The 23,867-nt window shown below is 59.9% G+C and overlaps 1 protein-coding gene across 1 annotated transcript; it reads right to left on the reverse strand.

The window, feature by feature from the left end:
- Positions 1–2,550: 2,550 nt before the first annotated feature.
- ATP13A2 (ATPase cation transporting 13A2) lies at positions 2,551–23,772 on the reverse strand. Its single transcript, XM_036828858.1, is given in 35 exon segments — positions 2,551–2,843; positions 2,934–3,020; positions 3,023–3,108; positions 3,868–4,019; positions 4,107–4,330; positions 5,188–5,284; positions 5,375–5,527; positions 6,038–6,060; positions 6,063–6,119; positions 6,224–6,274; positions 6,276–6,341; positions 6,465–6,532; positions 6,535–6,580; positions 6,582–6,628; positions 7,364–7,488; positions 7,622–7,732; positions 7,817–7,874; positions 7,877–7,994; positions 8,082–8,177; positions 8,685–8,891; positions 10,075–10,263; positions 10,352–10,398; positions 10,483–10,593; positions 11,109–11,264; positions 11,856–11,987; positions 12,607–12,673; positions 12,762–12,896; positions 13,783–13,852; positions 14,035–14,112; positions 15,691–15,770; positions 16,026–16,140; positions 16,312–16,370; positions 16,690–16,872; positions 16,986–17,080; positions 23,600–23,772. Coding segments are annotated over 35 exon segments (3,534 nt in total). The 5' UTR covers positions 23,610–23,772; the 3' UTR covers positions 2,551–2,708.
- Positions 23,773–23,867: the final 95 nt, after the last annotated feature.

Here is a 23,867-nt window from a genome sequence, read left to right on the forward strand (position 1 = left end):
CCCTGCAGCCAATCCAGCTCCCACCACTAATTCTGACTCTGTAATACCTCCAATCTAGGCCTTCCCAACGGGCCCTGCCCTCACCCACTCACCTCAGACAGGGTGGGGGCAGGGAGGCTTCTACCTAAAGCCTGTCACTGGTTTCCCAAGGTACCCGGGAACAAGGCTAAACTCCCCTGGGGTCCCCAAAGACCCTACCTTTCATCACAGTCTGGCTCTGCCTCCTCATTCCCTCTGCCTGGTCTCCCAAAAGCCTCATGGCTTTTTGCTGATTCTCATTAAACCCTCCCTTCCTCCACCTGCCACCGAGGCCTTTGCTCAAGATGTTCTTCTTCCTTCTGGAACACTGGTGAGGTTTTCCTCCTTCTGATTATAGATCAAACCCTCCCTTCCTCAAGGCGGCTTCCCTTTCTCCGTTAGAGCTCTTAAGCATCTTCTGCTTTACCGGTCACAGCTGTTGCCCTATGTGACCATGTGAATCCTGCCCCTCTCCCCCATGAGCCTGTCAGCCACGTGAAGACAGGGACAAGGTCTGCTTTTGCTCATCCTCAGTTTTTGCTCACTAGGCACAGTGCCAGGCTCAGAGCAGCTGTTCAGTAAACATTTGTGGAATGAATAAATGAATGTACAGTGGATTCTCCTGGGAGGCTGGCCGGGTGTGGGGTTGCAGGTCTCCTGCCTCTGGGGCAGTCCTGCCTGGTCTCGGGAATCTAGGCCTGGGGCAGGGGGCTCAGGCTGGGAGGGGGATCAAGATGCCCCTTGATTCAGGCCCTCACCTTCAGGTCTCCTGGGCTCCCCTTAGGCTGCGTGTCCCTTAGATACTGAATCCTGTTAGGCAGGGACTATGTCCCGTGCATCGTTTGTTCCCCAGTGCTGGTCTGTCAAGTGAATGGATGAATGAATAACTATCTGCCACCCCGCTCCCCTCCCCGCTCCAGTGTCTATGGCAGAATAGCAGGGATTTTTGTCACTTGGAGCACTATGGGCCCCGGGGCCCAGCCTGGCCTCTCTCTGCCCTTCCTCAGCCCTTCACTGCTGCCAGATCAATCCCACTAGCGTAGGAGAGGAAACCCGCCTGGCAGAACTGATTGTCCCCTACACTTGACCAAAAGGGGAAACTGAAGCCCCAAAGCTGCCACCATCTAGTGTCCTGGCTCCCAGATCCCTGCTGCTTCTACCCACCTCCGTCTGGCTCTAAGGACCCAAGCACAGGTGGCAGCTATCCGGGGAGGGAGTAGCAGGTGCGGGGACTCTTCTCCCAGTGTTCTTGGAGATTTGCGCCTTCCCCGCTCCCGCCTCTCACACCACGTGATAAGCTGCACTCAGGCAGAGGTCTGTTTTTGTTCACCTGCTGTAGCCCCTGTGCCTGGCACATGACTGCCCAACAAATGCATGAATAATCAGCTAGGGGTAGGCGGGGTTCAAACCCAGGCCTCGCTGTGTCCTCCAGCCTCCCTTTGAACAGCATCTGCCACCCTGAACCGTTGCTGTCTGATGACTCAGTGACCAGTGCAGAGGGTCTGTGGATGTGCCTGGTGTCACAGGTTACCTCTTCACGCCCCCATCCTTGTCCTCAGTTTGATTCAACATTCGCTGAGCTCCTACTAGGGTGGGCTGGGGTGGTGCCGGAGCTTCCAGTAATGAGGTTGGCGGGGGCTTTTCTTTCCTGTTGTCCCCTGCCCAGCACAGATGGACCAGATGACGGAGCTAGCATCTCCAGAGCAGGGCTTGGCGAGGGTCCCACTGGTGGGATGAGGTCAGAAGCACCCACCCTTCCCCGGAGATGGTGCACGTGGTTCTGGCTGGGAAACGTGGGCTCAGAGCCTGGATTGCATCTGAGGGAAGAACTGCACCATAAACACATCCCAGGATGCGGGAGGTGGGGAAGCAGGGAACTGCCCCAGTTAAATGCCTTGTAGGTGCTGGCACTTGTTTGAGTCAAGCCCATTCTCTCCTGCCCCTGCAGGAGGGTAGGACGGTCAAGAGTGTGGACTCTGGACTCAAAGCAACCTGGTCCCAGCTCTGACTACCTGCGTGACCTCTAAGCCTCAGTTTCCATATCTGTAAAAGGGGGACTGGGAATTCCCTGGCCGTCCCAGTGGTTAAGACTCAGTGCTTCACTGCCATGGGGCCCGGGTTTGATCCCTGGTCAGGGAACTAAGGTCCTGCAAGCCATGTGGTGCGGCCAAAAATAAAAATAAAAAGGTGGGGGACAGTACTCCACAGTTGTAAGGATTAAATGATGATGCCTATAAAATGCTGAACGGAGCACCGGGAACGTGCTCAACCTGGAGACATGATGTCGGATGAGGAAACGGAGGCTCAGAGAGGGGAGTTGTCCAACATGATCTGAAAAATCAGGGGATGCCGGGAGCAGACACGTGCCAGGGGCACCCAGGTCAGGGGTATCAGGCAGGCCGAGGCAGGAAAATATTGTGACTTTATTTGCTACACTGACAGCGGCTCTGAGTGCGGGTGGTGGCCGCTGTCCCTACGTGGGGCGTCCGAAGTGGGGGACAAGGGTACTTAGCATCTCCCCAGGCGGGGGCAGGGAAGGCTGGGCTGGGCAGACGTGGGACATGAGTGTGACAACCGCCAACCTCAGGGCTGCAGGGGCGATGGCAGTGGTGTCTCTGGAGATGGGTCCTGGTCGGTGGCTCAGAAGCAGGGAGATCCAGTGTTTAGGGCGCCGGCCGGCCGGGCCTGCGCTACCTCATGGGCCCGGTGGGCGGCGGCCAGGGCTGCTCGGCCAGCTCCTGCTCCAGCTGCTTGAAGCGTTTCTTGGAGGCCCGTTTGGGCCGGAGCCACCGCAGGCAGCCTGGGAGACACTGGTCCAGCACACTCTGCCGGGGACAGGGAGGTCGCAGGGGGGCAGCTGTGGCTGAGTCCCACCCCCGGAGCCCCCTCCCACCCCAACGCGGGGCGGGCCCCACCTCCAGCATGAAGGCCCCCACGAAGTTGAAGGCGACCAGGCCCAGCAGCAGCAGCTTGAAGTAGGTGTCGGCGATGCTCCTCTCAGCGTCAGAGCAGCCCCTGCCGGGAGGCCGGGGACCAGGAGGAGGCCCCCCAGGACGGAGCCCAGGAGCACCAGGGCCACCAGGAAGGGCACTGGGGGTGGGGGAGTCCGTCAGGCCAGGGAGCCCAGCACACTCACACCCATGCCCGACGGGACCCCACAGGCACCAGCCCCACAGCCCTTCCCTCCACCTCCTCCCCCTCCCTCCACCTCATCCCCCCTCCCTCCATCTCATCCCCCTCCCTCCATCTCATCCCCCTCCCTCCACCTCATCCCCCCTCCCTCCATCTCATCCCCCTCTCTCCATCTCATCCCCCCTCCATCATCACATCCCCCTCCCTCCATCACATCCCCCCCTCCATCTCATCCCCCTCCCATCTCATCCCCCCCTCCATCATCACATCCCCCCTCCCTCCATCACATCCCCTCCATCTCATCCCCCTCCCATCTCATCCCCCCTCCCTCCATCATCACATCCCCCCTCCCTCCATCTCATCCCCCCCCTCTCATCCCCCCTCCCCTCCATCTCTTCCCCCACCTCCATCTCATCCCCCCTCCCTCCATCTCCTCCCCCTCCCTCCATCTCCTCCCCCCTCTCTCCATCTCCTCCCCCTCCCTCCATCTCATCCCCCCTCCATCTCCTCCCCCTCCCTCCATCTCATCCCCCTCCCCTCCATCTCATCCCCCCCTCCATCTCATCCCCCCTCCCTCCATCTCATCCCCTCCCTCCATCTCATCCCCCCTCCCTCCATCTCATCCCCCCTCCCTCCATCACATCCCCCTCCCTCCCTCTCATCCCCCCTCCCCTCCATTACCCCCCCCAGCACATCCCACCCCCAGCACAGCAGCACCATTGGTGTAGAGCGGCCGGCGGAAGGGCGCCCCCTTGGACACAGCCATGGCCAGGATGAGGTACTGGAAGCTGGACAGACAGAAGACCACCGTGTTCTCATAGTTGGGCAGGTTGTCTGGCGCGGGTACCGTCCTGTTCAGAGGCACGAACCTGGGGGCACAGGGACCGGGAGTCAGGGAGCGAGGGTGAGGAGGACGGGGCATGGGTGGGATCTGGGGCGAGCTCCCCGCTACTCACCAGGGCTGGGCCACGGTCAGGAAGTAGCCCCCCAGCTGCACGCTGGCCACCAGGGCCACCTGAAGCAGCAGGCTGCTGAGCACGGGCACGCTGAGCAGGGCCCCTGGTGGCCGTGCCTGACCCAGTGCCAGCGCCGGCCGCGTGCGGCTCATGAGCACCGCCACCGTGGTGGTGATGACCAGGTCGATGACCAGGAACTGCACATCGCCCAGGTTGGTGTTGACCTACCGGCAGGGAGGGAGGGTGGAGGGGAGGATAGCTCCTAGTCCGATGGGGCAGGCACCAGCCCTGCCCTTAAGGAGTCTGATGGGGAAGGTGTTTTCCTGCCCTGCAACTTGATGGGCAGACAGCACCCTCCTGCCTCTGGGAACTCCCAATCTGATGAAGGAGACACGGCCCTGCCTTCAGGAAGCCCCTCTCCCCGTCTGAGGGAGAAGGCATCCCTGCTGACCCGCGAAGGCCTAAATCTCATGGGAACTACCAGCCTGAGACGGAGGCTGAGGCTCTGCCTTGCGGAGCCCCAAGGTTTCTGGAGGACACACAGTTCCCGCCCTCAGGTTTAAGGTGGACACAGGGACAAAAGCTGGCGCGAGGCCTGCACTGCCCCATGGCGTCACCTGTTTCCAGCGGGGGCGAGCAACGCGTGCTCTGAGCAGAGGAGGTGGTGATACCCTTTGGACAGGAGGCCGGAGGCACAGTCGAGGTCTGAGTTAGGGCGAGCGGGGAACGGGCAGATTCATGGGAAAGGGGCAGAGGCCTCGGGTGTCCCACTCCTGCCTCTGCCTCCTTCACCCCTGCCTGGGCTCTGCCTCAGTCCCCCCTGCAGATGGGGAGCTCCCAGAGGACAGGGAGGAAACGCTAGCACAGGACAGCCGCTCCCGTTTCTGAGGACCTACTGTGCGCCAGGCGCTCAGGGCTTTCATAATCTCAGACAAGCCTCACCGCCGAGGCTCCGGAGCGCCTAAGCCACGCGGCTGGAGCAGGATTTGAGGCCACGCTGTCTACTCCAGAACCTGCCGGGCTCCCACCACACTGCTGAGGTCCTCGCCCCGGGCCCGGCACGGGGCCTGCAGATACTCACCGTGTAGAGGATCAGGACAGAGATAAACTGGGTCAGGCTGTACAGGGCCATGTACTTGAAGACGCTGAACGACGTGTCCAGGGAACAACGACCTTCCCTGGGGAGCGGGTATGGGCATGAGGGGGCCCAGGCCAGCTCATGGGCCCTGCTGAGACCCCGCCCCCAGCCAGGCCCCTGCCCGCCTCACCTGATGACCATGGGCACACACTCAATGTTGGCCATGCTTGAGGTGAAGGGCGAGACCACTGAGGCCTCGGCCTGGGACAGCGAGATGCCCACGTCAGCCGCCTTCAGGGCCCCGCAGTCATTGGCGCCATCCCCACACATGCCCACACAGTACCTGTCGGAGAGGGGAGGGCAGGCGCGGCCCGGACTCACGTGCTGGCTCTGAGCCCGGGAGGGCCCTCCTCAGCTGCGAAATGGCCCACCCACCTCCCGGGCTGGCTGGCAGAACACGGGGATGGCTGCATTCCGACTGCCCGCTGGGTGCCTGGGAAATGCTCAGTAAATGGTACGCAGTAGGTGCTCAGTAAATAGGTGCAATTACAGTAGCCACAGGGTCTGTATCCACGGGTTCTGTATCCACGGGGTCTGTATCCATGGCAACAGAGAGCCGACTGTACTACGCCATTTTACATAAGGGACTCGGGCATCTGTGGACGTTGGTATCTGCAGGGACTCTCAGAACCAATCCCCCGCAGATACTGAGGGCGGTGTACTACTGTCAGTGTGACAGACCCGGGGGTGCCTGCTGGGCTCTCTGAGGCCGATGGCTCCTTACGCCTGGGGTGGGAAGCAGGGACCTATGGGCCAGCTGGGCGCCCGCAGCCCCTCCCCCGTATGCACTCACTGAAGCTTCTGCAGTTCACAACACCAGCTCTGGTCTTCTGCTCGGGAGCCATGCGGGCAAAGACGGTGCCCTGGACCAGGACCTGGGAGCACAGGGAGACAGGGGAGGGGCTGAGGCAGCCAAGAGGAGGGAGCAGAGCATGGCGAGGTGTGGGGCGACCAGGGAGGGGCCCGGGGGCAGCCCTACCTTGGGCAGCAGCTTGGGGAAGTGCTTCATAAGGACACCAAAGGTGGGACCCGCTGAGGGCCAGGTGGCTGGATCGGGGGTCTGGCTCCATGGTGTAGCTTGCGGCCTGGTCAGGATCCTGGGGGCCCGGAAAGCTCAGCTGAGCTCCCCCTGCCCCACCCTGAGAGCTGGGGCCCGGGACAAGCTGACACAGGGGCGGAGTCATGGGTGGGGTCCTGTGCGGAACTTGGGTCAGCCTCACCTGAGCCCCGTTCACGGCTGCAGAGGACTCCACTGGCAGAAGCTCGAGGGAAGCAGGCTGGCCCCGCCAGGGGGGTTGGCGTGGATGATGGCCAGGCGCTCCTGGGGGCCCACCATAACCGCAGCCCTGGGCCACGGTGACCGCCGTCTGCAAGTTGTTGTCCCCTGGGGGTAGGGGCAAGGTCAGGTCCAGCTGCTACTGAGGGGGCCATCCTCACCCTGACACGTATAGATGGGAAAACTGAGGCCGGACAGAATCTGTCTGCCATGACTGGCTGAGTGAGCTCAGGCAGGGTATCAGTGTCTCTGAACCTGGGTTTCCTTGTCTATAAAAACTAGGGATCAAAGGTCTTAGGAGAAACTGGAGCCTGGGTTTGAGTTCTACATATACCTTTTTTTTTTTTTTTTTTGGCCGTGCCCTGCGGCATGTGGGATCTTAGTTCCCTGACCAGGGATTGAACCCGTGCCCCCTGCACTGGAAGTGAGTAGTCACACCACTGGACCGCCAGGAAAGTCCCCTGAATCTTTCTTTTCTTGCTCCATGAAATTGTCACAACTTTTGAGGCTGACCTAACTTCCCCCCATTTCTCAGTTGGAAACTGGAACTTGGGGAGAGGTCACCTAGCAGGTGAGCAGCTGGGCTGGAACCCAGGCTGTCCACACCAGCCCCAGACTCTTTGGAAGTCACTCTACTCCTCCCGAGCCTCACTTTCCTCATCTGTCAACTGGGGTGACAATTATCACTCAGGAGGGAGACTGTGAAGATACCTGAAATGTCTGAAAAGGACCAGGCCTGAGGCAGGGGCCCAAAGAGATGCCCCGGGAAGGGACGCCAGGTACCCTTATCTCTGCCTGGAATGGGGGTAGATTCTGCCCTCCTAACCCAGGCCCTGCTGGTACCTGTCACCATGACGGTGCGGATGCAGGTCCTTCGCAGAGCCTGGATGACGGGTGTCGTCTGTGGCTTTAGCAGATTCTGCATGACCAGCAGCCCCAGGAGGCTCAGCTTCCACTCCACAGTGTCCCTGGAGGGTGGGCAGACCCGGGTCAGAGGTCATGCATGGCCACGACCCTCCCCCAGCCACTGGGCAGGGGCATCAGCCCTGGCTCTGCCCCCTTCTGCCCACACGAGGCCGGAGGCTCAGTCCCCAGGCCCACCTCGTCAGTTGCTGAGCTGCTTCCATGCTGGGTGCGATGGGCAGCGGCTTGCTGGCGAGGGCCACCACGCGGTAGCCAGCAGCTGTGTAGCGCTGCAGCAACTGGGCGAAGGTCGGTGGGCAACTGCCAGGGAGAGGCAGGTGTCACTGGGACGGGGAGGTGGGGGCAGCGACAGGGGCTGGGCGCCCACCCCATTCCGTGCCAATGCCTTCACCTGTCTTGGGGTCGCAGAGGCCTGCCACCAGCTCAGGGAGCCCTTGACGCAGGCCCTCGGGCCGAGCCGCCCCGGCCACGCCACCACCACGCTCATGCGCTGCAGAGCCGATGAGAAGGGGAAATGGCTGAGGATGCTGACCGGCACCCGGGGCTCCTCCTGTAGGGTTGGAGGGGCAGCTGAGGGGCCGGCCTGTGGAGCCCACCCCTCCCAGCCCACACCCCACAGGCAGCCCCCTCAGCTCACCATGCCCTGCAGGTGGAGCTCCTGAAGCGGTGGTCTCATCACTGCCAAGACCTGGGTCCCAAATGTCGAGTCTGCAGCTGGTCCCTCCTCCAGGACCTGGGAGGCAGGCAGAGAACATTGGCATCGAGGGGCCGGGTGCTGGCTTGGCCTGGGGCAGCCAATCCTTGGCCCATGGAGAGAGGCAGTGGGAGAGACCCAAGTTAAACTCATGGAGGACTTCCTTCATGGGAGACTGGATAGAACAGAAGTCAAGAATGTGGGCTTTGGAGTTGGGAGGACCCAAGTTCAAACTCTGGCTTTGCCATTTACAAGCCGCTGGGTGACCTTGCACAAGTTATTCCAAATCTCTCTCAGCCTCAGTTTCCTTCGTGAAGCAGGTTTTAAGCTACCTCCCTGGGGCTATGGGGAGCAGTACATGAGATGAGGCCCGTGCAACAGAGCGCTGGCACAGGGTAGGTGCTCAGCACTAGGCCTTGGCCATTGTTATTCTCGGTGGTGGGCATGATAGAGACGCCCCCTGGAAGTCCTAGAAGGAAGACTGGGTGGGCTTAGTTAGGGCTCGGCTGCCCAGAGGCAGGGGGCGGACCTGCTTGGCCTCCTCACCCAGCCAGTAGATTCCACCATCTTGAGGTCCATGGGGTCACCCACTGGGGTGTCCCGGAGCCGGCTGAGGGTGTGGCAGGTGGCCAATGCCCGGAGCAGGGGCCCCATGGGAAGGCGGCGGGGCTCTGGGACCAGCGGCAGGAACTCCTGCCCCTTCAGGGGCACCACACCCATCACGTCCAAGCCGTCCTCTGTGAGTGTGCCTGTCTGCAGGGGGCAAGCGGGCGGGCCAGTGATGAGTCCTGGGGTGAGCTGTGCCCCGCTGCGGTGGGCGCCCACACCCCTGGCCAGGCGGGGCCCATGGGAACCCCAGAAGCCAGAGTTGGACTTTGCTCAAGCAGGTCCCTCTGCCAGGCTGTCCTCCCCAACCCGCAGTGTTTCTTGGTCTGGCATCATTTCCCCCAGGAAGTCTTCTTCTTTAACCCTACAGTTGGGTCTTCTTCTTTAACCCTACAGTTGGGTCAGGTAGTGCGTGCTCGGGGCTCCCACCCACGGCCTCTACTACTCCATCATTTGTTCACTGTGGTACCAGGAAGAGGGCCTGGCCATGTACAGCTCTCAGTGTAATGAATGAATGAATGAGTGAATGAATGAGTGAACGGATGCCTGCCTCTCCCATACCATATTCCAATGGCTCAGTTACACATCTGGCCCCTTCGCTAGCCTAGGAGCTCTGCGAAGACGATCATGCTCCACCCTTTCAGTTTAAATAACATCCAAACTCCTCACCAGGGCCCGCCAGCCTCTGATGGATCAGGGCTCTGCCCGTTTCATCTTGCCCCGCTCCCTACTGTTCCCCGAGCCCCAGGCACACTGGTCTGTTCCTCCAAGGAGCCATGAGCCACTCTACTTCTTCCCCTCCACCTTGCCAGCCCTGCTCTCCTCTCAGTGTGGTCCACCCCTCAGAGGTCACCAAGGGACCAGAGGAGCCTTCCTTGACTGCCCTCCAAGGGAGTGACCCCCACGTACCACCCACCACGTACCCCATTTGCTTCCTCCCTAGAACCCATCACCATCTGCAGCTCTCTGTGGTCCCTGGTTCACTCATTATGGTGGTGGGGACATCTCCGTGTGGGTCACTGCTGGATCCCCAGTGTTGACAGCAGCCCTGGGTACCCAGTTGGCCCTCAATGGTTCTCAAACAAACAAATTAAATGATCTTAGACATTTCATGCTCCAGACTGTGAGCTTGATGCAGGTGGGAGCTGGGGGTGGAGGGTGCCTCTGAGTGTTTCCATCCCAGGACAGGACCTGGCGGTGGGCAGTGTTCACAGCAGGGGCGCACGGGCAGGCGGCGGGGCTCTGGGCTCAGCAAGCCCTCAGTCAACGTTGCTGAATGAGGGATGTGGGTGTGGGGAGCCTGGTCGTGTGCCCCCCCCACGGCCCCCACCTTGTCGAAACACACCAGCCGGAGCTTGCCCCCCAGGTTGATGCGCATCGGGTGGATGCAGAAGATGCCCTGGCTCCGCAGCCGGCTCTGGGCGTAGAGCGTGCACACAGTCATGGCGGCAGGCAGGGCGGGCGGCACTGCCACCGTCACCAGGTCCAGAGCCCGGATCACGATCTCGTCCACAGGCACCTGGCAGGGGGCACTGTGAAGGCCAAGGGCCAGGCCGGGTGGACCCTGGGCCTCCAGTGGCAGCCCCCACCCGGCCCCCAAGGCTTACCTGGTTGCGGTGGAGGATGAAGATGCTGTAGATGGTGCCAAGGAGAGCTGAGGAGACAGCAAGGGACTCAGCGGGACTGGGAACGGGGCTCCGGGGGCCACTGGCAAAGTGGGGTGCGGGGGGCCACTCACCCAGGACAGACAGGGCAGCCACAAACTTCACGCTGTGTTTATAGAACTTGAAGCTTATGGGCCGGGGATGCAGGATGGAGCTCACCAGGGCCCCTTTAGCCGTGCAGAACCCTGGGAGGAGATGGGGAGACCGAGGCAGGGGAAACTGAGGGTCAGGATGACTCCACCCCTCCCCCACACCATCCACACCTCTGGGGTTGTACGGCGTCATGCTCCTGGGGTCAGCAATCACCCAGTTCGGCGGTCACACGGGATGGCCACAGGCCTTGCCCAGCCTTCATAAGCTTAGTAAGTAAGGAATTAGTAGTACCATCTACAAACTGGGTGGTTTCACTTAAAATTCAGATGTGTGGCTTTCGCTGAAAAATGTCAAATCTGGTGACACACTGGGTCCCTTTCACACGTGGCAGGGGCCTGCTGGAGACGTACAGCACTGCTCTCTTCCTAAGGGGTGGGCTCCTTCCTTCTTGCCACGTCCCTGCCAACTCCAGCCGATCCCAAGTAGGGGTGGGACGTGCCTGAGTCTCACAGCAAGGCAGCGGCAGAGATGGGTCCTGCCCGGCTCTGTGTCACCTCTCCTCTAGGTGCTGGGCCCAGCATCCCTCCCCACTTCCCAGACTCGTTACCTGTCTGGGTCACCACTGCCAGGACATGGGGTCCTACAGAGGCCCGGGCCTGCAAGATGAGGGTCCCACAGAAGAGCGTGTGCCGCTGGTGGGTCTCTGGGAAGTAGGGCACCGGTCCCTCCGGCAGGACGGTCTTCAGCACTGGAACGCTCTCCCCTGGGAGGGATGTGGTGTGAGGCCCATGCTGCTCCCTCCCACCAGCAAGACCAAGCCTTATGCCCAGAACGGTTATGGAAGCCCCAGGTCTCATTTAATGCTTGCAACTATGTGTGAAGAAATCACTGCCCCCATTTTACAGAGAGGTACACTGAAGCTCAGAGAGGGCAAAAGACACAGACACAGTGAGACAGTCCTGGGATGTGTGCAGCCAGTTTCCAGGAACCATCTCTCAGGGGAGCCAGAAAGAGTTGTGAGCATACAGCATGGGCAGAGTGGGGGGGCCAGGGTGGGGGGCAGGCGTTGTTCTCCTTCTGTTGGAATTATTTTGTAACAAGCTGTGTTACTTTTATAGTTCAAATAAGATATTGACACGAGAGGGCTTAACCTCTGTAAAGCCCTGAGCCCACTGCCTGGCAAAGAGTAGCAGTGCCTCACCCAGCATCTGCAGGGGTAGGACCTGCTGAGGCCGGGACTGTTACCTGAGCAAAGGGAAAAGAGAACTCCATCTAAGAGTTCTGACACAAGGCAGAGAGGCTCGGTGGCCCGGGAGGGGGCACGGGAGGCTGCTGGCCAGGGGCAGGCACTGACCTGTCAGAGAGCTCTCATTGACCACGCACTCGCCAGCCACCAGGGCAGCATCGCAGGGCATCAGCCCACCCTCCTGGGGCAGCACCAGGCAGTCTCCCGGCACGAGCTCACTGGAGTCGACCCATTCCTCCTCTGCGGGCAAGCAGGGGCCTCAGTATAGCCTGGAGGGGACTCCCCCACTGCCTCCCCCAGCCTTCGTCTCTCCCCCAGCCTTTCTCCCTCCCCCAGCCTCTCACCTCCCCAGCCTCCCTCCCTCCCCCAGCCTCTCTCCTTCCCCCAGCCTCCCTCCCTCTCCCAGCCTCTCTCCCTCCCCCAGCCTCCCTCCCTCCTCCAGCCTCCCTCCCTCTCCCAGCCTCTCTCCTTCCCCCAGCCTCCCTCCCTCCCCCAGCCTCTCTCCTTCCCCCAGCCTCTCTCCCTCCCCCAGCCTCCCTCCCTCTCCCAGCCTCTCTCCCTCCCCCAGCCTCCCTCCCTCCCCCAGCCTCCCTCCCTCTCCCAGCCTCTCTCCTTCCCCCAGCCTCCCTCCCTCCCCCAGCCTCCCTCCCTCTCCCAGCCTCTCTCCTTCCCCCAGCCTCCCTCCCTCTCCCAGCCTCTCTCCCTCCCCCAGCCTCTCACCTCCCCCAGCCTCTCTCCCTCCCCCAGCTTCTCACCTCCCCCAGCCTCCCTCCCTCTCCCAGCCTCTCTCCCTCCCCCAGCTTCTCACCTCCCCCAGCTTCCCTCCCTCCCCCACCTCTCACTTCCCCCAGCCTCTCACCTCCCCCAGGCCGGCACACGCACACCTGTACAGACAGCTGGACCATGTCCCTCAGAGTCTGGCTTTGCTGTGGGCAGGGGGACAAGCAGGGAGTGGGTGGGTGGAGGTCCCCTCGGACACCGCCTGCCCTGTCCCTTCCACCTCACACCGCACACCTTTCTGGTCTTGTATATGGACACGCAGATGGAGACGACGGAGATGAGGAAGATGCACAGGGCATACCAGTAGTAGTAGTCAGCCAGCCACAGCCCGATGCTGAAGGCCTGGAACCCATAGTAGGGGTTCAGTGCCTGGGGGAGGGGCGGGGAGGCAGCGTCAGGGCCCAGGTCCCCCAGGGCAGCCCAGCCACAGGCTGGGCCTCCTGTGCCCACGGAAGCAGAGGGCCCGGCAGTTGCCAAAGGACTAAAGCCAGGCCTGTCTCCTGGTCAGTCCTGTCCAGATGTCCCTTGAGCCACCAGCTTCTTCGCTCTAAAGAGGACACACGGGTGTTTACACGCCAGGCCCCTGCTAAGCACATCATCTAAATGTCATAGGATGGTGAGGACAATTCCACAAGGCAGATGCTACCATCAGCTTCATTTTACAGCTGAGGAAACTGAGGCACAGAAGGGTGAAGTCACTTGCCTAAAACCACACAGCTCCCAGGTGGCTGACTAGAGTTTACATCAGGCCAGACTCCAAGGCCTCCTCTCTGTCTCACAGGTGTCTGCCCCTGGCTCAGAGGGCTGGGATGTTAGCAGTGTACTCTAGGTGTGTCCAGGTCACTGGCTTCCCTTTGTCCACACGTGACCCTGGCCATGCCATGTCCCCCCCTCTGTAGCTCCGGTTCCTCATGTGTGAACGGAATGTACCTACCACGAGGCTGTTGGAGCGTGAAAGTGGGTAATGCACGGAAAGGACCCAGACTCTGGAGCCTGGCGCTTGGCACACAGCAGGAGCCCAGGCTGTGTGAGTTTGTCTCTTGGCCTCTAATCCCCAGCCCCAGCCTGGACCAGAACTTCCAATTCCTCTCCCTGAGCTGACTGGGGCTAGTTCTGAGACAGCTCTCCACCATGGAGAAGAGGACAGCTGGTACAATCTGCCTCTGTACGGGTGGCCCAGAGAGGGCAAGCCCCTGGCCCAGGTCACACAGCCAGCTCAGGCCAGAGCTGGGGCGAGGCCCAGGGACAGCCCTACCTCGTCCACCAGCAGCTGGGGATAGGACTTGACTGGTACACTGATCACGTTGGGGCCGTAGATGGTCTTCCTGTAAGAGGAAAAGCGGCAGGGCTATCAGATAGAGGGGCTGTGGCAGCTGGACCCTCTAGCGGTGACGGAGCTCCCTACTTTCCAGCTGGGGAAACTGAGGCCCAGAGAAGGCAGGTGACTGGAAGAAGGCCACACCCAGGGGGGCAAGAGAGGGGGCCCCAGCTCTCAGGGAGCACCCACCTCACGGTTTGGTCCTGGAGGCTGAGGCCGGTGCTAGAGCAGTGGAGGTCGTCACAGGTGCGGCCATGGTCCAGCAGGCTGGGAGGACGGGGAGGGGGCACTCGTGTGGGTGGTGGGGTTTGAGCTCTGCACCCCCCCACCCCTCCTGGCCCACCTCTGCCACACCGAGCTCCCGGGAGAAAGCTGGTCCCTCACGAACTCTGGGCCTAACTTTCTCCTTTTGTTCCTCTGATCGGGCCCCAAACCATCTCACCCAGGAAAAACAATGAGAGATGATAATACTTAACAGTGACAACAGCCGCTATTATTTAGTGACATTTAGAGCTTTCTTTACAATGATGTCTTCTTAAGTAAGTCACTTAACCTCTCTGGGCCTCAGACTTCTCATCTGCAAGATGGAGACGGTGACAGCATCTCCCTCACAGGGCTACGGGTGGATTAAATGAGATAAGTTTTGCAAAGTGCTTGGACGGTTCCTGGCACTTACTAGGTGACAAAGGTCAGCGATTTTTTTTTTTTTTTGGCTGCGTTGGGTCTTCGATGCTGTGTGCGGGCTTTTCTATAGTTGCAGCGAGCGGGGGCTACTCTTCGTTGCAGTGCACGGGCTTCTCATTGCAGTGGCTTCTCTTGTTGTGGAGCACGGGCTCTAGGCATGCGGGGCTTCAGTAGTTGTGGCACGCGGGCTCAGTAGTTGTGGCTCGTGGGCTCTAGAGCACAGGCTCAGTAGGTGGCGCACAGGCTTAGCTGCTCTGCAGCATGTGGGATCTTCCCGGACCAGGGATCAAACCTGTGTCCCCTCCGTTGGCAGACGGATTCTTAACCACTGCGCCACCAGGGAAGTCCCACGTCAGCGAGTTTTGCTATTCCTCTCACGTAGCAGAGGCTGTTGGTGCCCTCCCCACACCCCCTTGGAATTCACATCTGCGCGGTGCAGCCTCTTACTGGAAACACCTGTCCTGGCTTGAGGGCTTCTCCTGGCTGCATAAGCACGGTCTGCCCATGAGCCAGGAAGGCCGAAGTTGTGCAAGAGTTCACGTATTCCACAACTGGTAACGGTAGGAGGTGATGGGTACGTACCCCCTGGTTTCCTCACTCCTTGGGTGAGGGCACCCTGAGGTGCGTGCCCTACACTGGCTCAAAGGGATCCCCAAGGGACTGTGCTCCACGTGCCCACATCAAGCCCCCTCCACCGGCTGCCTTCTCTTCCCGGCCTCACTTCCCCTACGTCTCCTGGCATCACCTTGCAAACAGATTCCCTGCACTTGAATCCTTGTCTTGAGGTCTGCTTCTCGGGGCTCAAACTAAGACATAAACTGAGCTCATATTTATCAAGCACTTAGTAGGTGGCAGAGCAGGTACAAGACGCCAAACAGAAGGTCCAAGTCCAGAGCTTACGGTCTGATTCACAGCAGTGTTGCCACCTCAGGCCAGGTGCCGTGCCAAGCCTTACATGACAGTAATATACTTTACCCTCGAAACAACCCTAGGAGGCCGGGATTCCCTTCATGAGCTATTTACAGACAGGCTCGGCGATTTGAGGGGGTCAAGGCACAGAGCTGAGAGGACAGTCCAGGCTGGGCCACCTCATGCCACCTCCTCTGCCCAATGCAGCACGTGCTGTGGGCGTGGTGTAGCAGTGCCGGCCCTGACCCCTACCTGACTCGGCAGAAGGCCTGCTGGGTCTCGATCCAGACATAGCGCTGGCCCCGGAAGAGGTAGTAGCGCAGCATCCGCTGCTGGGTGGGAGAGAGGAGAGGTGGGCTGGAGGCGGCCCCAGGAGGAGTGTGTCGGGGGCGGCAGGGGGATGGCACAGGAAAGAGGCGGGAGAGGCACGGAAGGGTAAAAGGTGATCGGCCAGCAGCCTGGACGATTGGGACAAGAGAACCAGAGGTGCCCGGAGAACAGCTGGAGTCCAGCCCCCATTGTACAGGGTGTGAATCTGAGGCCCAGAGACAGGCAAGGACTTGCCCAGAACCCAGCTGTCCACTTACTGCCTCCTCGGCTCTGTGGAGCTGGGCGGTGTCCTTCCATGTCCCCTCTGGTAGTGTCCCCACAGCTGCCTGGCTCCGGCCGTCCTCCGCCTGGGTCTGTGGGGGCAGCTCCAGGCTGGGGACGGGGGTGGAGTTACCGTGGAGCCCTGGGAGCTGCCCCAGCACCTTCCCATCCCCACGGAACCACCTTCCCTCTCTCGGATGGGAGGCCCTGGGATCAGAGCCTTCGTGGGGGGAGGGCAGGGGGAGCAGGGGCTCCTGGGAAGGGGCGATGGGGCTGCCTCACCTGTCTTTGCTGATGGCCTCAGTCTGCACCTGGACAGTATAGAGCTGCCACGAACTATCCTGGAACACGGAGGTGTGGACTCAGTCCTGGAAGAGACCCCTCCCCTCCCCGGCCCCACCCGACAGCCAGGTAGCCCCTGCTGGAGGAGGCAGGGATCAAGGATAGAGGTGACCTCCTCGGGAATCACCCACCCCGTCCCGTCTGCCCACTGCTCAGATGGGAAAGCTGAGGTCCAGGGAGGAGAAGCACCTGTGTAAGGTCCCACAGAACGTCAGCGGCCAGGTTGGGCTGAGAACCTGAGCATCCTCCGCCCCGCAACCCTGAGCCACCGCCGCCCCTCTCCAGCTCCAGGCTCGCCCCTGCTCCCCTGCCTCTCACCTCTTTGTCTCTTATTTCGATAACGAGGGTTTCGGCGCGGGCCAGGCTGCACGGCTGGAGCCGCAGCCGCACCCGCCACAGGGGCTTCCATCGGAAGAGCAGCAGAGGGATCCCCGCCATCACCCAGACCACGACGTGGTAGCCGATGACCCTCCATGGACTGCCACAGTAGCCGCTGAGCCTCTGTGGACACGGGCGAGAGCAGGCCACGGTAGTGGGGCGGGCGGGGGCTGGAGGAGGAGGCCGGGGTATCACCCCCGCCTGGAGTTGCCCCTGCCCCTCCCCTGCCCACGTACCACGGATGAAACTGAGGAGCTGAGGGGATCTACAGATGTCTCTACCGTCAGGGTCCCGTAACCGGCGGGCGTGCTGCCCACGAGCGGGCTGCTGTCTGTGGACAGAAGGAGAAACGGCATTTGGTGGGGGGTGGGGGGGGCTCCTCCCTCCTTCTTTAACCACGACTTACGCACAGTCATTTTATAAATCTGGTCTGATAAATCCAGTAACTCGAGTCTTCACGGGTCTGTTACCGGGCTGTCCTGTTGGTCCTCACTCGTTGTACCTCGTTTCCTTGTGCGTCTGGCAAGTTCTGGCTCCGTGTGGGCCCAGAGTCGGGGGACGGGGCCTGCTGAGCACTTTGAGCTTCAAGAGCACCCGCACATCCAGCTATTAGCGTCCTGGGAGCTGTGTGTCCCACTTTCCATCTGCTCTCCACTCTGAGGGCAGGGACAGGGCTGCTCATCTTTTTTTTTTAGACGTCATTTTTTTTTTTTAAAATAAATTTATTTATTTATTTATTTTTGGCTGTGTTGGGTCTTCGCCTCTGCGCGAGGGCTTTCTCCAGTTGCGGCGAGCGGGGGCCACTCTTCATCGCGGTGCACGGGCCTCTCATTATCGCGGCCTCTCTTGTTGCGGAGCACAGGCTCCAGACGCACAGGCTCAGTAATCGTGGCTCACGGGCCCAGTTGCTCCGCGGCATGTGGGATCCTCCCAGACCAGGGCTCGAACCCGTGTCCCCTGCATTGGCAGGCGGATTCTCAACCACTGCGCCACCAGGGAAGCCCTTAGACGTCATTTTTATTTATTTATTTATTTTTAATTTATTATATTTTTTAAAATTTATTTTTGGCTGCGTTGGGTCTTTGCTGCACACGGGCATTCTCTAGTTGCGGCGGGCGGGGGCTATTCTTCGCTGCGGCGCGCGGGCTTCTCATTGCAGTGGCTTCTCTTGTTGCGGAGCACAGGCTCTAGGCACATGGGCTTCAGTAGTTGCAACATGCGGGCTCAGTAGTTGCAGCACGCGGGCCCTAGAGCGTGTGGGCTTCAGTAGTTGTGGCGCATGGGCTCAGGAGTATTGGCATGCGGGCTCTAGAGCACAGGCTCAGTAGTTGTGGCTCGCGGGCTCTAGAGTGCAGGCTCAGTAGTTGTGGCACATGGGCTTAGTTGCTCCGTGGCATGTGGGATCTTCCCGGACCAGGCATCGAACCTGTGTCCCCTGAATCGGCAGGTGGATTCTTAACCACTGCGCCACCAGGGAAGTCCCTGCTCATCCTTTTTCAACCTTCATGCCCAGCACAGGCCTGGCAGTGAGAAGATGCCGAGAAGTCGAGTATGGACTGATAAAATGTCAGGGCAGCCATGAAAGGGGCAGTTTCACTCTGAAGGTGAAATGGGGGGCGGAGGAAGGAAGAACCCAGTCACTGGGGGTGGGCTGGAGAGGAGGGGTGAGCTGAGCAAACCCCCAAGGCTCAAGGAGAGAAGCCGCTATGTGCCAGGGCCCAGCTGAACAGCTGACAGGTTCCTTCTGTGAGGAAGGGCCCACTATCACCCCCATTTTACAGATGGGTAAACTGTGGCTCAGGGAAGACCAGTGGGCATCTCTACCGTAGAAACTCTTTTTTTTCTCCTGCCTCCCCTGCTGTACAGCTGCGGTCCTAGCAGAGCAAGGAGACAGTGGGTGTTCTGGGGCCCGGGACGGGGTGGGGCTCATGGCCTCTGCCAGGGTTTCTCTAACTGTGCTCCCTGGACCTCTTGGGGAACCTGTTAGACATGAAGATGCCTGGGCCCCTCCCAGACCTGCTGGCACAATGGCAGCGGTGCTGAGCATCTGCATGTTTCCCAGGAGCCTCTGGAGAAGTTCACTAAGGGGGATGGGAAAGCAGGGAAGGTAGGGGGCAACCTGCTGGTTTTCTGGGCTCCCTACTCCTCCTCCCCAGTCAGAGCCCTGCAGAGGCCTGATCTGAAAGTTTCACCCAATAAGCCCAGTGTGTCCCAAGCAGCTGCCCGTCACAACATCCCCAGCCCCTCAGCTGTTCTGTCCCCAAACACTTGGGTTTCTGCAGCTTCTCCAAGCCCCAAAGCAACCATGATTGTCAACATTTCCCGAGGCCCCACTATGTGCGGGCTCTGCTCCTGGTCCTTCTTATATGGCTAACATAATGACCCTGCCATGTAAGCACAATAATTATCCCCTTTTTATAGAAGAAAATTAGGCTCAGAGAGGTTAAGTAACTTGCCCAAGATCACACAGCCAAGTACATGGTAGTGTCAGGATGCAATCCTAGGCAGGCTGACTCCAGGGTGGGGTTTCTTTTTTTTTTTTTTTTTTGGCTGCGCTGGGTCTTCGTTGCGCACGGGCTTTCTCTAGTTGCGGCGAACAGGGTCTACTCTTCGTTGTGGTGCATGGGCTTCTCATTGCGGTGGCTTCTCTTTGTTGTGGAGCACGGGCTCTAGGTGCATGGGCTCAGTAATTGTGGCTTGCCGGCTCTAGAGTGCAGGCTCAGTAGTTGTGGCGCATGGGCTTAGTTGCTCCGCGGCATGTGGGATCTTCCTGGACCAGGGCTCGAACCCGTGTCCCCTGCATCGGCAGGCAGATTCTTAACCACTGCACCACAAGGGAAGTCCCAGGGTGGGTTTTAATTCTCATCAGACCACACAGAGTCTGTTCTGTCCTATCGCAGCCCCCCATATCTCCACATAAGGACTGTGATAATAATTACTATGGTAATTACCATAATAAGAACAGCCAATATCCATTAAGCACTTCCCAGGTGACAAGAGCTGCTCTAACCCTCCACGCGAATTAGCTCATTTAACCCTCTGGCAACACGATGAGGGGACTCTTATTTTTCCCATGTGTACAAATGAGGGAACCGAGGCTCAGAGTCACAAAGGCCCCCTGGTAAATGGTGGAGCCAGGAAGTCAGAGCCCAGATCTTGTGTTTTGGGGGCCAATGTGGGCACTTCCAGAGAACAGGGCATATGCCCTGTGCCGCCTGAGGCCTCTTTCAAACAAGATGACTCAAAACCCAAATTAACCCAAGCCCCACCCACGGTCAATCCCTCCCCTGTCCACTGGGTGACTCAGAAAACATATGGAGCTGCCACCAGCTCCAGAAAGGGCCTGGTCTCTGGGGAACTCCCACACATACACACGAAGCCTGTAGCTCTCAACCATCCGGGTGTCTGGCCAACAGTAAAGTCTCAAAGCCAGAGGGCAGGAGGCCTGGTCAGCCTTCTGCCCTGGGGCTCAGAGACCCCAACCTGGGTCCCCTGGGGTGGTCCCTTTTGCTCTCTGGTCCCGGCCCAATCCAGCTTGCGAGTGAGGCTTGTCAGGGCATGATTTCCTTCCCTTCCTGACAACAGCCCGCAGACAAGAAACGGCCGAGGCCCTTCTGCTCTCTGGTGTGTGTGTGTTGTGCAGGGGCGGGGGGAGGCTCGCCCTGGATCCTGTCTTGGGGGGCAGAACAACAGGCATTCAGGGCAACTGACCCGGTCTGGCAACCTGGGTTCTCAGGTCCTTGGCCACCAACAAGCCACAGCCCTTTTCTTGTCCCCTCCTCAAAAGGCCACAGTCCCAGCTGTCCTTCTTGCCAAAGCCCCTCACCAGCCCTGGAGACCTGCTCCTTGAGTGGGTCAGGGCGGGTAGTTTCACCCCCTTTAGGGCTCTTCTCGGGTGGTTTCTGGGGTGTAAGGAAAAAGAGCACCTTAGGGGGGACTTCCCTGGTGGTCCAGTGGTTAGGACTTCGTGCTTCCACTGCAGGGAGCATGGGTTCGATCCCTGGTTGGGGAACTAAGATCCCCCACGAGCCCTCGGTGCGGCCAAAAAACAAAAACAACAACAACAAAAAGAGTACCTCAGGGCTATCAGGGGCTGACACAGGCCAGGCACTGTTCAAGGGCTTTACACACATCGATTCATTCATTCCTCACCACTGTGAAGTGGGGACTACTTTTATCCCTATTTTACAGATTAGGAAACTGAGGCCCAGAGAGGTGAAGTAAGCTGCCCAAAGGCCACACAGCCAGCACGCGGCGGGACGTGGATCCAGGCAGTGCGGCTGTAGGGTCCATGCTCTTAACGACGGCACTACCAGCGCCATCGCTGTCGTCCCCATCAGTAACTGTGCTCCTGGCTCTCTCACAAGTGCCTCAGCCTCTCCAGGCTTCCGTTTCCCATCTCTAGGATCATAACCCCAAAGTAGCTGGCACATGGGGTGTTTGAAGTTCCTGAAGCATGGCCTGTACAGGCGGGCATTACTGGCTCCCCTGCCAAGGAGGTGTGGCTTCCGCTCTGACCCATTTCTCAGGCTCCCCTCTACATTCCCATTGCCCTGTCTGAAAACCCACAGCTGTGCTATTGCTCCCCTGTGTGCACTCAACAGCTCTTCCCTGGGCCTTCAAACCCTCAGGCCAGCAGCTGTGCTGGGGATGGGACTGCAGCATGCTGCGCTGACCCCAGGTGGGCCACTTTGCTCCTGCCGATCTGCTTTCCTCCTGCAACAATCAAGCAACTTATCTCATTTTACAGATGAGAAAACTGAGCCTTGAGAGAGGCAGTGTGCCCACCAATTTGTCTCGCAGCTGGAAGGGGCCTTACTCCAAAATCCTCTCTGCCCACCTCACCCCCACCCACTGACACCAACACCTCAGGCTTGCACAGGTGTCATCGCCCTCCTGCTCACAGTGCCTGGCATGTGGCTGGGACTCAGGAACCATTTACTGAATGAATGAACAAATGAATGAAGGTTGTACACCTCACTGACATAACAGAGCATGGAAGTGATGGTGCAAGAGTCACTGTGTCCATCTCCTGCCTCTGGGTCAGCTGGGAGGTGCAGAGGAACAAGCCTCTTCTTGAAGGGCCCTGCCAGAGACCATCTGGAGCTGCCCTCACTGGATCACTTCCCCCAGGACCTAAACAATGTTCCCTCTGGAAGTTCTTCCTTGTGTCTATCACACACCCATCATTTCACAAGGATGCTCTCCCCCGTCAACCTGGGGAAGGAGGAAGGGAACTTGAAGGAGGAAGTCACATCTGTGGAACACTCTAGTCTCCCAGCAAGGTCAAGCCCAGGGCATGCTCTTGCAGAACATCTGTCAAAACACTCCGAAGGGCTTGTTTATCTCTATTCGCATCGCAGTCTCCCCAGGGATGGCACAGGAGGGTCAGAGCAGTGTCTGATCTCTTCCGGTACCACCAGCTCAGGCCAGTTGCTTGGGATGAGAATACTTTGACAAATGACTGACTGCATTGCTCTTCTGAATAACAGCGACTGATCTTCACGCGTAACCCTCTGAGGGAGGGACTATTATCATCTCATTTTACAGCTGGGGAAACTGAGGAACACAGCTTCAAAATCCCTTGCCCGGGGTCATACAGCTTGCAAGGGGAGAAGCTGAAAATGAGTGGGTCTAAATGAACACATTCCTCTCACTTCATCCTCACAGCCACCTCTCCAAAAGTATGGATTAGGATTCCCATTTAAAATGAGGCACAGAGGTTGATTAACATGTCCAAAGTCACACAGCTCTGAGTGGTCAAGATTAGACTTGAACCTAGTCTGACTCCCCGGCCCTGGGGCAGTGCCACGAGTACTGCAGAGCGGAGGGACTGGCGTCAAAGCCATTTGGGAACCTCTTGTTTCCTGCGGAAGCACCGGTTTCCTGCTGATGACCTGGCAGAGGCCCAGGGCAGCACTGCTGCCTCCTCCCTTGCTGTGCTTCTCCTGTGGCCAGAAGCTCCTCTCCTGGGCCAGGCTGAGTGTGAGGGATAATCTGCCAGGAGCTCCCTGATCTTTGGATCTGGAGTCCAGGGGCCATATTTCCTCAGCCTCTTTCCCCTTCCTCACCCTGGGTGCACCCTAGAGTTGGGGGGGGGAGGGTGGGGAGTAAGGTGGGAGACCGGAGGGAGAGATCTGAACTGAAGGGTCTGCAGCTGCAGAGGGGATGCTCAAGCGTTGGTGGCCCTTGGCTGAGGTCTAGGCTCTGAGTGACCCACGTGGAAATGAGACCCTTCTAAACACAAGAGGTCTACTGGCACCATTTGCAGCAGGTAGAATTAGACTCTGGAAAGGGTGGCCTCCAGACACAGGGCCTGGGACAGGTAACATGGAGGGTGTGGTCCCTGGACCGGGGTGCTAACAGGCTTGCTCTGGGGGCCTGACTCAGGGGATCAGGAGTGGCACTTGTGCCCCAGGGCACTCCGATCCAGGGACTCAGGAGCCCTGGCTTCTCCAACCCCATTCATTCATTCAGCCAAGAGGAACAACCACTCAGAGGCCCTGGATGCAGCGGCCTCCACGTCTCTTCCCCCACCTGGACATCCGTCACTGCGCGGGGACATTTCCCCGCGCCCCGCCACCGCGGCCCCCGGATTATCCTTTTGCACGGCGGTGCCAGGCGCTTCCTCTCCCAGGGCTTTAGGAAGGCGCAGAGTGGACGGCTCTGCACGGTGCCATCCCCGGGCTCCTGGCCCCTCTGGGATGGGGGAGGGCACGGGCGAGGGGATGTCCCAGGGGTCGCTCCCTCGGCCCGCGCCCCGCGGTGGGGATGTCCCCCCACGACAAGTGCGACGACGGGCGGTCCGGGGACCGCGCCCGGTTCCTGTCGGCTGGGGCTGCGCGCTCACCTGCGCTCATGGCGGCTCCTCGCGCTCATCGCCGGGCCCGGGCGTCGCGATGCCCCGCGGTCGGGGCCGAGGCGGAAGGCCGGGGGCGCGGGACGCGGCGGGGCTGGGCGGCCCGGGACACCTGCAGAACTCAACGGCTGGAGCGTCAGCGAAGGTGCCGCAGTCAGGCTCTGCGCACCGCCAAGCCCCGCCCCGCCCTCTGCGGCCCCGCGTCCGCCCGCGCGCCGCGTGGTCTGCCGGGATTTGTAGTCCGAGGTCTCTCCCAACG

Source organism: Balaenoptera musculus, chromosome 1 (genome assembly GCF_009873245.2).
Source record: "Balaenoptera musculus isolate JJ_BM4_2016_0621 chromosome 1, mBalMus1.pri.v3, whole genome shotgun sequence".
NCBI lineage: Eukaryota > Metazoa > Chordata > Mammalia > Artiodactyla > Balaenopteridae > Balaenoptera > Balaenoptera musculus.